At 44.8% G+C, this 13,190-nt stretch overlaps 2 protein-coding genes across 2 annotated transcripts; one reads left to right on the forward strand and one right to left on the reverse strand.

Moving 5' to 3' along the window:
* Positions 1-5,044: 5,044 nt before the first annotated feature.
* On the forward strand, positions 5,045-5,215 carry CTAM01_04298 (uncharacterized protein; the record flags this gene model as incomplete). Its single annotated transcript, XM_060520328.1, has 1 exon — positions 5,045-5,215. One exon carries the CDS (start codon positions 5,045-5,047, stop codon positions 5,213-5,215), a length of 171 nt encoding a protein of 56 aa, XP_060384973.1.
* Positions 5,216-10,590: 5,375 nt separating this feature from the next.
* On the reverse strand, positions 10,591-11,697 carry CTAM01_04299 (D-sorbose; the record flags this gene model as incomplete). The annotated part of the gene is made up of 4 exons (XM_060520329.1): positions 10,591-10,774; positions 10,852-10,959; positions 11,021-11,082; positions 11,161-11,697. 4 exons carry the CDS (start codon positions 11,695-11,697, stop codon positions 10,591-10,593), a joined length of 891 nt encoding a protein of 296 aa, XP_060384974.1.
* Positions 11,698-13,190: the final 1,493 nt, after the last annotated feature.

Here is a 13,190-nt window from a genome sequence, read left to right on the forward strand (position 1 = left end):
GCTGCTGCTGAGTCTTGGGAACGTTCCATCCGCTTGATTGGTTGCATCATTGGGCCAATGGACAGCAATGCTCGGTTTCGACGTTCTGCATCACGCCGTCACGTCGTATGAAAGCATCGTGCCGCGTGCCTGCCATTCTCATCCAATTTAGGCCTCGTCGATGCACATTTGACATCCCAGAAGCTTCCCGATACCCGGTGAGCTATTGCAGACCTGGTTGAATCATCTGTGGAGCCTTGGCAACACTCTGTACTCCGTACAGTCTGCACTACTCAGTACTCACCAAACCCCGTGGCCCTGTCCTGGCTTACGACCAAACCATTGTATGCGTCGCTTCTCTGCCACGTAATTAGCAACGACACCAATCGTCCTGGCTCGCTGCCCACTCAACCTTTTTCCGGCAGTAGGAGGCGCGAGCAGGGCTTGTTTCGGTGGTGTTCCTAACATCAGGTAAGGTAGGCATTTGAACAGCGCCTCGGTCATTCGAAAGTTGACGCCCTGGCTCAGTACCTTAGCCTTCAAGGTTCATGGACCACCTGCCTGAAGAGGCGAGATCTCTTCAACATCCATCCATCTCCCTAACGTTCCCCGAAACGGAGCCAAATACGATTCACTAGCGATGGTTCGAAGCTTACGGACAGAGGTACGGACAATAGTCTCTTCATCAATGGTGTTTATGGCGGCACGGTGCCGCCTTCACCCACCGCGTGCGGATATCAGGTAGGTGCAACAACCCGGTAACAGAATAGCCTCGCGGTCACAAGTCCCTGTCACTTGGCTTACCCTGTAAGCAGTGAGCAAGTATCCTCTACCTTGTATGCCCATCCAAAGGCTAGTAGTCTAGTGTCAGCCAACTTTTCAGATCAGCAAGGCGAGCCCTGCTGAAGCGACATCCCTGCACCACTGAGATACCGGTAAACGTCTGCGCGGAGACGGCTAATCAGAATTAGCTTGTATGCCGCCAAGTACCAACTGCACCTATACATGTCTCTCAATCCAAACGGATATACCCAAAGCGCTACTGCCAACATTCCGCTGCTGACGTCCGGCTGGTCACTGATTCCCTCGCTTCACAAACTTCATAAGGGTTATGCCGTGGGCCCTGGAGACCTTGAAACCTAATGCAACACTTTCTGCGCACATGCGCCTGCGGCCTGCCTAGGACAGCATGATCTTCAGTGGAATATATCACTCACTTAGACACCCTGGGCCTACCACCTCATCGTTGGAAGCCACATTGGCCAAGACTTTCGACTCATCTACCTATCTGGCTACTTACACAGTACGTCTGCGCCTTCATCCTACCAACGTTCAAGGCCCAACACAGTATGGAGCACACTACCGTGTTATTCAAGGGTGATCACAGCCAGGCGAGACCTTTTCAAAGTCTGAGCCATTGAGCCCTGCCATTCCCAATGGCCGGATCACACGGCTACGATCCGTGTGCCACTTAGACTTGTCACAGAAGTTGTCCTCCAGCATCGGCGTGTCTTGTCACCGACTCATCATCTTCCGCCCAACACTGCGCATCAACAGTGCACTTTGCCAAAGACTCGACCGAGTCGGGCTTACGCCGATTTGTTTCCCGCGTCTCCGTCGATGGTTCGATACTGACTATCCGTAGGTATCACAACTCATAGCCCACATTCCCTTTCAAGCGTTCACATACGGGCACGCTTCGTCCCTTTCACGGCCGCCTTTCAGTTGACGACTTAACGAAGGTTGGAAATCCTCGCCGTCACGTTCTCGCTCGTGCACCAATACGAAGCGGTGATCAAGATAAGGCAGGCTCACTTTCCGAGCCACATTCTCGGGGTTGCTAGAATTATGGCTGTCAGCTCTGTGCTGTGCCCACCCGCGCCACAAGGACGCGTGGCTGATTGAAGCTCTCTCGATTTAAGACGACGACACGGATACGCTTCCTTGATACCAGAGGTCTCCCGATTTCTCGAGGAGGTCGGTGCCCTTCGGACAGCAGCCGTCTCTCCTTACCTGCGCATCATGTACCGGGACCAAGTTCGTAAGGATACTGAAGGCCAGCGATCCTACTCCTTGTCAGTCGGCGGAAGTCTGTTCGACCATATTTGGTTTCGTGCACCAGGTCACTTAGGGGCGTGGCTGGATAGACAAAAGCCAAACTTGCTTCCGCGAGATGATCAGCATGCAATTTTCCTTAATCGCGCACGATTGACGAGCCTTGACCCCCGCCCAATGCATTATCCGTATGTACACTACATACGAAGACCCGGTGCTGGGCCGTCTACCTAGGTACCTATTTGATCCGGATGTGAACCAGACAAGAAAGCACGCACGCATGGTCAACTCCGCTGGTATCTGATCGATCTTGAACGCTCACGTCTGATGCCCCAACTTCACTGCCGACCTAAGCTATTTCAATACACACTGCTTCGATCCTCTAAGTCTTATCAACCCAAGATAAAACGTATTGTACGGATACAGGGCCAGGGGTATCTCTGGCATGGCGGACGACACCATGAGGGGTGCCTCCTCTTCTTCCATGAGTCACCAGGCTTTCACCTCAAATACGAAGACAGCGTTGGGTTGGAAGAAATCAGTGAAGACGGCGCAAAGCAATTCCTGCCAGGTGACTACGACCCGCATGTTGCACAAAACGGGGCGTTAAGCTCCAGGTTACCACCAAGTATGGGGTCCGCAACAAACTAATAACAGCCGCAAATCACTGACGTGTTTATTGCTAGCAACGAGACCTTTCGGACTTCCAAGGTTCTATGGGGACAAAATCATCCTCGAGCTAAATAAAGCCCGGGTGACGCTCGGCCGTTTGTGCTCAAGGGGTGGTGTGCTAACTGTGTCCTATTTAGCATTCTTTGATGAACAGAACCAGACGGCAGGGCAGAGCAGTCAGGGCCTCGGTGAAACCGGGGCCTACCGACAAAAACACTTTAATGCGCAAAGCTGTCATGCCAGCTAGCCAGGCTCGAGAAGTCAGGGATCTCAGGGGTCGACTATGGCGGGTCTGGCTGTATACATACTAGCGTGCAGTCCATCTTATGGTCTGCCAAAGATGAAAATGAAACAGGGCAGGGATAACAGGCTTCCCAAGGTCACTTCGAGGTTGTCGACCAAGAATCCGCTAACCCTTGAACCAGCCCTGGTAAGATCAGTCCCACTAGATGATCGCCTGTTCACGCGCGGGCCACCAAGAGAACCCCCTGAAGACTGATTGGGCGTCTTGCATGGATGGGGGAACTTGACAGAAAGCACCGACCATCGGGACGATACAACGGGGCGAGACGGCGCCATCCACGGCCATCTACTTCATTGAGCATTTTTCGGGTTCAGAATTCCAGATAGGCATTCACACTGCCCCAGGTGATTCGGTTCGCGAGAGTATGAATAACTGTATATACCTCTCGGCTACCTGGCGGAAGTGCAGTACGTCTCATCAGCCTATAGAATATACAGAGACTCAAGACCTCTCACTTGAACGACTCAGCAAGAATCCGGGTACGGAATACGTACAAAGGTGCTGTTTACCTTTACCACACCACGCGGCGGCAATTGCAGCTGCCCATGACGATTTAGTCCGACCGAATGCGGGAACCAGCACATACACGCACACACAATTCTAGACATGGGCCATGATATGGCCATGGCTTGTCATCCAGCGAGTAGGATCCCGGCCCTAGTCCCGGCCCCAGAGATTCCAACGTGCTGAAAGATGCCAGGGATTGGCTCGGAGATGATGAGTCCCTTGTCAGACAGAGGACAGCGTCAGTCGCCTAGCGTAGCCCGGCGGGCCTGGCTTGGAGATGGGCAAAAGTATCCGGCCGGTGCCACTCTTTAACCAGTGCCATGGGCCCAGCACCCTTCGCGATTTTAGCGGCTGTCTGACCAGGTAATGGCAATCAAGGCGTTCTTCACGGTGGAGCGGCTGGGACCGGGGACGATCTGGCTGCCGGACTCTCTCCGGTATATCCTCTGTTCTCTTGCAAAAGACTCGTCGTTCAGTCCCATAATGACTGACCGGAGCTTCAGCATTCTGATACTTGGACAGAGGAAGTATGCGGACGGTCGGCATACCGTACCGGTAATGCTACGCGAGCGAGGCTATGGGCATTGGGTACTCCGTATATCGATACATCGAAAGTAAGCCAAGCTCACGAGACTTGCGAGAGCAAAGCCATGAGCACCTGGCCTCAAAGCTGGACGCTGACAGTCATTCTAGGCAAGTGAGGACCGGATCATATGATCTGGATCAAAGCAACCGGACAGAAGATATGGCTGCTCAATAACTTTGCGATGCAGATCATGACTCGTCATAGCACGAGAGGCGGTTCCTGTGAGCCGGGCGCAGAAAGTCACGATGAGATATGCTTGAAAAGTTGAAGCATTGGCTGCATCTATTTGTAGAGGTGGCACCACCTGTGGAGAGGTGCCCAGTACCTGGATTTGACCAGCAAACATAGGGTTTCGAAGCAGAAGCGATACGTACCCGCTACTCGACATAACAGCAAACTACGGATAGTGTGCTTTTGGATTCCTACGTGCGTGCCTATCCGCACGTAGGTAGAGACCTCGCCGATCTCAGCAAGTTAAATGCGGGCTAAGGAGGAGAGATGGCTTGGATGAAAAGGAGGGGTGTGGGCACGTAACGTCGATGAGGATGAGGCAGTGAAAGATTTTGGTTTTCTGCCCTTTTCAGTCTTCACCACCCCTTCCATACGCTAACAAGATCAGTCTCACCCTTACCGGTTGCCGCCGCCGCTGATTGAGCCAGCCATCACCGCCATGACTACCGCTGTCCAATGCTACCCTGACGATTCCTTTCCCCTTCGACTGGCTTGGTGCCACCCCCCTACCCCGGTTCAAGCTCAACTTACCGATATTCCACACTTCACACCCCTTCTCCCCAGTGCCAGGCACGCCAACAGAGATTGAAGACGCCATAGACGGACAGTCCCATTATTTACTAACCGTCCTTCGCCCCCACATCTTCGCTCATCCCCGCTTGCCAGCCCGGGTTTCTTTTCGTCCCACGAGACATGCAAGAATGGTCGACATGAGGCTGTCACGGATACAACTCACTAGCTGTGACCAACGCTCATATTTGCTGCCACTAGCTTTGCGACACAACCCGCGCCGCCGTGCTCCTCCGCTCGCTGCCATTGCTACAACCACCGAGCACAAGCGGGCGTCCTTCGATCGACGAAGCTTTTGGAAGCTATCATAATTAGTATGTACTCACTACCCAGTCATCTAGCCCTTGTCGCACAGCATTCGCAAGCAGTCGCGGCCAGGATGGCTGACTGATGATCCAGTGTGCCAGTCTCATTTTTGCGTTCCATCCGACTATATGGATACAGTATCTTTACTTTCCTTCTTCCGCTAGGTATCCGCATGTCCCTGTTGGTCTCCTTGGTATTACCTACCATTCTGTAAGTAAGCCCGTCCTTGAACACATATCCGACGTCGATTACAGGGACGCCCCCTTCGGCCCCTCGGTCAGACAATCTGCCATGCAGTGCTTGCTTTACTCTACCCTTGAGAATGGGAACAGTGGTGCGATGTTTCCCCCCTACACAGCACAACCAACCCCTGAGAAAGGCGACCCGCAGACTGTCTGCCCGGTCTTACAGATGCGGTCACAGGAGCTTTCGACTGCTCAGCTCCGTCGGGCTCAGCGGGCTTATTTCTGAAGCTGCAGAAGCCTGACTGTGCCAGAACGCCTGTCCCTGCTCCCAGTCTCTGGTACCGTGGTCTCAAAGTCGGCAAAAGCCCCTGCTACCGTTGGTCTGTGGGCGGAAATCGCTACATCATTCTGGACGATCCAAGGTTTTGCCACCAGGCACCGCCCACCGCCCGCTCAACTTCATCCCAAAGCTGTCAAACGAACGAACATCCAGACAAATCCGCTTCCTCCCGTCAGGGGCCACTGGTCTAAGAAATGCGGACTCGCTCGCGAGTAACTTTACTACAACGCCTGACTGTAATCCACCCTCGTCAGCGTTTCTCTGCATCTCCCGAGGTACTCGAAGTTTTACTCGGCACCCCGATCCACGTATCAACGCCAACATTCCCAGAACGAAGCAAAAGTTGCAGCAGTCCGTCACCTTTGGGTGCTCGAGAACATTTTCGCCGTAGCTAAGGAGCGAAGATAAGATAGGCGCAGGCCGAGCTTGATGATGATGATGGGATGGACCGACCCCGCCCGACGCACTTGAGTCGTCGGGCCTGCAAGAAAGGGAACGTCATGATTTGTTGACCGTGACGACCGCAAAGATTTGCAGCCCCGCCGTCGATGTTGACTCCCGTACGGCACCATTCGGCACCACAATGTTAGGATCAAATAACGGAGACTCGGGGCCATATGCGTTGTGCATCCGTACGAACCCGGCCACACTCTACTACGGATACTTCGATTTTCCCATCTCTTCTCGAGACCCGTGGTATGGGAACACGAGGAAATAGACCCGGCTCCACTGACTACTTTCGAGGAACTTCAGGAAGAGCACAACAAACCAGGCTCTTGAATCGCCGCAGATCGACAAACAGGCCGTGGTCCCCACTCGCTGTATCAACCATCGCCTATTCATTCTCTCTCGTGAGAGGTCCAACGTCGTGGGAAGAGTTTTTTTCTTCTTCTCTGCCTCATTTCCAGGCTCTGGCTCCGCAACCGAATTACGAGAAATGTGACAATTCGCTATCCCCAGCCCTCTTCCCCTACAAGGTCACTTGGCCCATCTGTATGTATATTCAGTCACCCACACGGTCTCGCTGCAGTAGATCCATATGAAGGGGACGAAATTCTCGCGACAAACTTCGCTGGCCGGCATGTGAGGACGTACACACAGAGGTATTGTAGCAACGGCCCAAATTACTTCTCCCCGTTTTTGCTTGCGCAGTAGTCTCCGATTAGGTCTGGGGGCCATGCGGCATGCCACTATCAGCTGCAGCAGGCCACATGCAGCCTTGTTCGCCGTCGCAGGCCCCGTGTGAGGTGCACCATCTTCAAGCTGCATCAAAGCATCGGCGGCGCATGAATGCATATTGGCCCGGCCTGTCACCCCTCCACTAATAACAACGAGCGCTGCTAACGCGTCCTGGCCTTTGCGGATATCTAACTATTAGTATATACCTATCCCGGGGTCCTATACGTTAGCGTAGTAAATTAATAAAGTAGTTAGGTTATATACCCTATTTACTTATACGAGGTACTAATTTTATTTTTTTTACCCGTTTTTTATAATTAAATTTAAAAATAGTATTTTAAAAATAAAAGCTAATATCCCTATTTAATACTAATATTCTATACTTTTTTTTACTTACTAAACTACTATAAATTTTATAATTACGGCCTTAATTACGGCCTTAATTATAAGCTTAATTATACTATTTTTATTTACTTTTATTTTATTAATTATACTTATTTTTATTTTATTAATTATATTATTTTTACTTATTTCTATTTTATTAATTATATTATTTTTATTATTTATTATATCATTTATTATATTTTATAAGCTAGCTATAAGTAATATTATTTTATTTTTTATATTTATTAAATTATATATAAAAGAGCTTATAAAAAATTAAAAAATCGAGATTTGCGCTTTTTATAAATATTTTAATTAGATATATAAGTAAATTATAAAAGCTATACTTTTTATATATTACTAAGTTTAATTAGTTTATATAAACTTTTTACTAATTATATTATAAAAAAATAAGTATTATAAATTACGGATTCGTATATTATAAAAAGACCGCTTTTAAAAATAGCTCTTATTTAACGATTTATATAAAAAGATTTTATAAATAAACTTATTACTATTTTTACTTCCTAATTTTTTATTATATAAGGAGTTTATTTTTATAACTATTTTACGTTTTATAAACTATTACTAAGCTATTTAACTATATAAAATTTATTAAACTAAGGTTAATAAATAATAACGAGTTATTTTTATTTAAATATACTTTTAGCTCTATTTATAGCTTAAAAATTAAAAAAATATAATATTTTTAAATAAACTTAAGTAATTACGGACTTTATATAGAAATAATAAGTAATAGTATATATTATAAAAAACTTAACCTCTTTTATTTTTATATAAATAAAATTATATAGTTAGATATTTTAGGGGGCTTTTATTAATAAAATTAAGGGCCTAGGTTTTATTTAAGAAAAGGAATAGAAAAGAATTAATATTAAAAAGTATTTTTTTTAAATAGTACTAATAATTATTACCTTTTTTTAAGAGTACTATTTTAGCCTATTTTAGTATAATAATACTTTAGTTTATAAAACTAAAAAGACCTATTTTATTTTAAAAATACTTAAAGTATTAGTACTATACTAATTAGTATATAATTTTAACTTTAACTTAATAAAAAATATATAGTTTTAAATAAAGAATTAAATAAAATCGTACTTCGATTTATAATTTTTTATATTTAAATAATTACGAGTTACTATCTAGGCTACGTAAGAAGTAATATTTAAAGAGTAGTTAAAATAACTAGTATATTTAATACTTCGTTAACTATAGCTCGTAATTAAGTAAAATAGTAAAAATATTAAGTACTAAAATTAATAAGTAATTTATTATTAATTAAAAGTATACTTACTTAACTAGGTTATTTTTAATTTAGGTAAAGTCTATCTCTATATATACCGTACTAACGTATAGGACCCCGGGATAAGTATACTACCGAGTCCCCTCTCTCATAATAGGTTGCCTCCTCGCTTAAGCTTTATTAACTATATATACCTATCCCGGGGTCCTATATATTAATACGGTATATATAAAAATAGACTTTACCTAAATTAAAAACAACCTAGTTAAATAAGTATACTTTCGATTAGTAATAAATTACTTATTAATTTTAGTACTTAATATTTTTACTATTTTACTTAATTACGAGCTATAGTTAACGAGGTATTAAGTATATTAATTATTTTAACTACTCCCTAAGTACTACTTCTTACGTAGCTTAAATAGTAGCTCGTAATTATTTAGGTATAAGGAATTATAAATCGAAGTATAATTTTACTTAATTTTTTATTTAGAACTATATATTTTTTATTAAGTTAAAGTTAGGATTATATATTAATTAATATAATATTAATATTTTAAGTATTTTTAAAATAAAATAGGTCTTTTTAGCTTTATAAACTAGGATATTATCGTATTAAAATAGGCTAAAATAGTATTTTTAAAAAAAGGTAATAATTATTAGTACTATTTAAAAAAAGTACTTTTTAATATTAATTCTTTTTTATTTTTTTTTTAAATAAAACCTAAGCCCTTAATTTTATTAATAAAAGCTTTTTAAAATATTTAACTATATAAATTTATTTATATAAAGATAAAAGAGGCTAAGTTTTTTATAATATATACTATTACTTATTATTTTTATATAAGGTCCGTAGTTATTTAAGTTTTATTTAAAAATATTATATTTTTTTAATTTTTAAGCTATGGGCAGAGCTAAAAATATATTTAAGTAAAAGTAACTCGTTATTACTTATTAATTTTAATTTAATAAATTTTACGTAGTTAAATAGCTTAATAATAGCTTATAAAATATAAAATAGTTATAAAAATAAACTCTTTATATAATAAAAAATTAAGAAGTAAAAATAGTAATAAGTTTATTTATAAAATCTTTTTATATAAATTATTAAATAGGAGCTATTTTTAAAAGTGGTCTTTTTATAGTATACGAATCCGTAATTTATAATACTTATTTTTTTATAATATAATTAGTAAGGAGTTTATATAAGCTAATTAAACTTAGTAATATATAAAAAGTATAGTTTTTATAATTTACTTATATATTTAATTAAAGTATTTATAAAAAGTACGGATTTTAATTTTTTAGTTTTTTGTAAGCTTTTTTATATATAGTTTAATAAGTATAAAGGGTAGAATAATATTATTTATAGTTAGTTTACAAAATATAATAAGTAGCGTAATAAGTAATAAAAATAGTATAATTAATAAAATAGAAATAAATAAAAATAATATAATTAATAAAATAAAAATAAGTATAATTAATAAAATAGAAATAAATAAAAATAGTATAATTAGGCCCGTAGTTAAGGTTATAGTTAAAGTTATAATTATAAAATTTATAGTAGTTTAGTAAATAGAAAAAAGTACGGAATATTAATATTAAATAGGGATATTAGTTTTTATTTTTAAAATATTATTTTTAAGTTTAGTTATAAAAAATGGGTAAAAAAAATAGAATCGGTACTTTATATAGGTAGATAGGGTATATAACCTAACTACTTTATTAATTTATTGTGCTAACGTATGGGACCCCGGGATAGGTGTACACCGCCTCTTGATCCCCACAGAGCCATAGAGGGTCTTATAACATTTCACTCTTGCACAGCTTCGGAACAGGCGCGACCACCGACGGGTGCTCCATCGGTCCGCTGGCGGGCAAAATACGGCCTCTTGGCCTGGCTTACCTGACGATTGGCGGACAGTCGCCCCACCCGCCGAAGCATCCATCTACGGCACCGGGGGGACACGGGGCCACGACCCGGAGAGCCCACGGCGACAGTTTCAACGCCTGACGGATGGCCCACCGTCAGCGCGACCTTTGCGTATTCTTACGAATATCGTCTCCCAGTCCACCAAACCCCTCTCGCTGGACTTTGAGTGTGGCGAGTGCAACCGCGAAGTCCAACTTGTGCGTTACGTCCCAAGCGTCGGCCTGGCAGATCAGTCCGTACAGCATGCCCGCAACGAAGGTGTCCCCCGCCCCTACCGAGCTGTTCCCCCCCGAACTTATTAGTATCGCGCGCCAAGAAGAGGGTTGAGTATTGAGTAGTGGTATGGCGAAGCTTACTCGACGACCTGCTTCACCGGCGTCTCGACAGGGCTTTTGACCAGCTGCCGGTCCTTGGGTGATATGCACCATGCTCCCTCAGCACCCCACGTAACCATAGCCAACGACCTATTCTGCAGTCAGCAAGAAACGCGTTGCGTACCGGTAGACACCTCTTGACCGAACTCACGTCCGCGGTAACGACAGCGACTCTTCCCTTAGACAATCATCAGCGGACGTATACCCGCAGGCCTATGCCAGTCCTGTCAGTATGCACCGCACACTGCTGTGACTGGCGTACGCCGATATCCAAGAACGAACGTGACGCACCTCGGCCCAGCTCTTGGAGTAGAAAACCACGTCAGCCTCAGCAGCGAGCTCTCTCAACCCCGCCCTGCCCGGCCTTTCGACTTCGACGCTGACCGTCACCACGTCGTCGCCCAGGGCCCGCCTAAGAGCCAGAATGCAGCTGAGTGTCGTCTCCGGAACCCGTCCCTCAAAGTGCCACCACGTCCGGCCGCCTTTGCCGCGGAACGCCTCGACGACGTTGAGGAACTCGTCCGTCGTCATGTCGGGCAGGTCATTGTGGTTTACGATTGTCCGGCTGCCGGTTGCCTCGCTGCGGAAGATGTAACCGCTCGCCGGCGCCTGGTGGCCTTTGCGGAATAGGCAGTGATCAAATGTGATCTCCGCGGCGGTGGCGGCGGCGACGACGGTGGTATCTGGCGCTGGCGGGAACGAGGCCATGATCTGCGCCGTCGCCTGGGATTGACGTTCCGGCAGGGGCGAGACGAGGTGCATCGTCAGGGGCTCGGTTTGTGAATGCGGTAGGTGCTCTGCGCGGAGAAGTTGCTGGATGACTTCCATTGTGTTAGGGCAGTTGCCGCCCCTGCGTACGCGGATGCTCGTAGCTCGTAGCTTCAGGTCCTCTTCGGGGAAGTGAGGTACGCTTGAGAAGAAGGGGTGTGAGTAGAAAAGCCCCAGTCTTGATCAGTGGGCGGGATGAGAGCCTTGCCTGAGGACTGTGTCGACGTAGCACGCCCCGACGAGGATGAGATGCTTCATGCTGTGATGTGACGTGAGAGTTATTGTGTTACAAGTAAATGCCGGCTGTCGTAGACGTTCTTGTGCGCATCGCAATCACCTCCAAACTGAATCGTAAATGCGACCAGGCGTACGGTACGTGATTCACGAGATGCCTTGCGATGACGCTTGCATCAGATGCCGCTGGCTGAATGTTCTTTTGGCCGATGAAGATAGTGTTTTCGACAGACGCTTGGCCCCAAAAACGATACGGCTAGTCGGCTAATCTTTTTAGCGCCTACAATGTCGCGATAATGCAATATTCCTGTTGCTCAACGCCCTTATGACTTGCAGCGACGAGAACCCGATTCTTTTTGACCATCCTTTATACTCCTCTCAACTGTGTGGACGTGGTTCTTGGAATCTAGATCTTCCGAGGGGTTGCTCAAAGTGATGGACGAAGCCGTGGACTCTCCTGACGATGTACGTTAAGGTGTATGTGCAGGGCGGGATGTTATCCCGATGCTCGCTTCAACGGCCTTTGCGTGTTGCTCGCTAGACTACATTGATTCTGCCAGGTCTTCATTGTCTGATTCTCGTCGTCTTTTATTGATGAGTCATAAACGCATTTGCAACGTTGGTCGGTTATATTAGGCTAGAGTTACGAGAATGGTAGATCGTCGACGACAATGATTCGCCGTTTACATCTTTAAGACCATCGCAGAATTTCTTGCGCTGCCACATTTGTTCTTGTGCGTATAGCAGAAACAGCATGGTCTGTTATCTGTTTAATAGAGCGGCCATCTAATAGATTTGATCTCCTGGAGTTGAAGTCAGCTCTCCCCTGGCCCCTTCTGCCGTCTTTCCTGTACAACCAAACAATTCTGTCCAGTCGAGGTAGTCTTGTCAGTCTTCATTGTTTCTAGAAGCGTTCATTATATTCATTTAAAAGTTGTTCGGTGGTAGATGAATCGCGTGTTCGCTTGTGGACGAGAGACCAGGCAACAGCGTCAAAATTAATATGTTGAAGGTTTCTGATGCGTTGGCTGTCAGATTATTGCTGCTGTGTCCTTCGTCTCAACTGACGCACGGCATTCAAGTTAATTCAACTGCAATGAGGCTTCTCCTCTCGCGAGACGATCGCCTGTCTGTGTTCTGGACGTTCAACTTCGTTCAGACATGGTCAGTCTGGATGACATAACAGCTCGCGATGAAAATCACAAACGATCATGCTTTGATACAGATTGAAGGTCTGATGTGAGCATCTAGATCATCGGCCAGAAACAACTAATTTGCGGCATACTAGCTTCAATCTCAAGGTGATGTCGGTGTTGTGG

Source organism: Colletotrichum tamarilloi, assembly GCF_030869305.1.
Source record: "Colletotrichum tamarilloi strain Tom-12 chromosome Unknown Scaffold_10.1, whole genome shotgun sequence".
In the NCBI taxonomy this organism is placed as follows: Eukaryota; Fungi; Ascomycota; class Sordariomycetes; order Glomerellales; family Glomerellaceae; genus Colletotrichum; species Colletotrichum tamarilloi.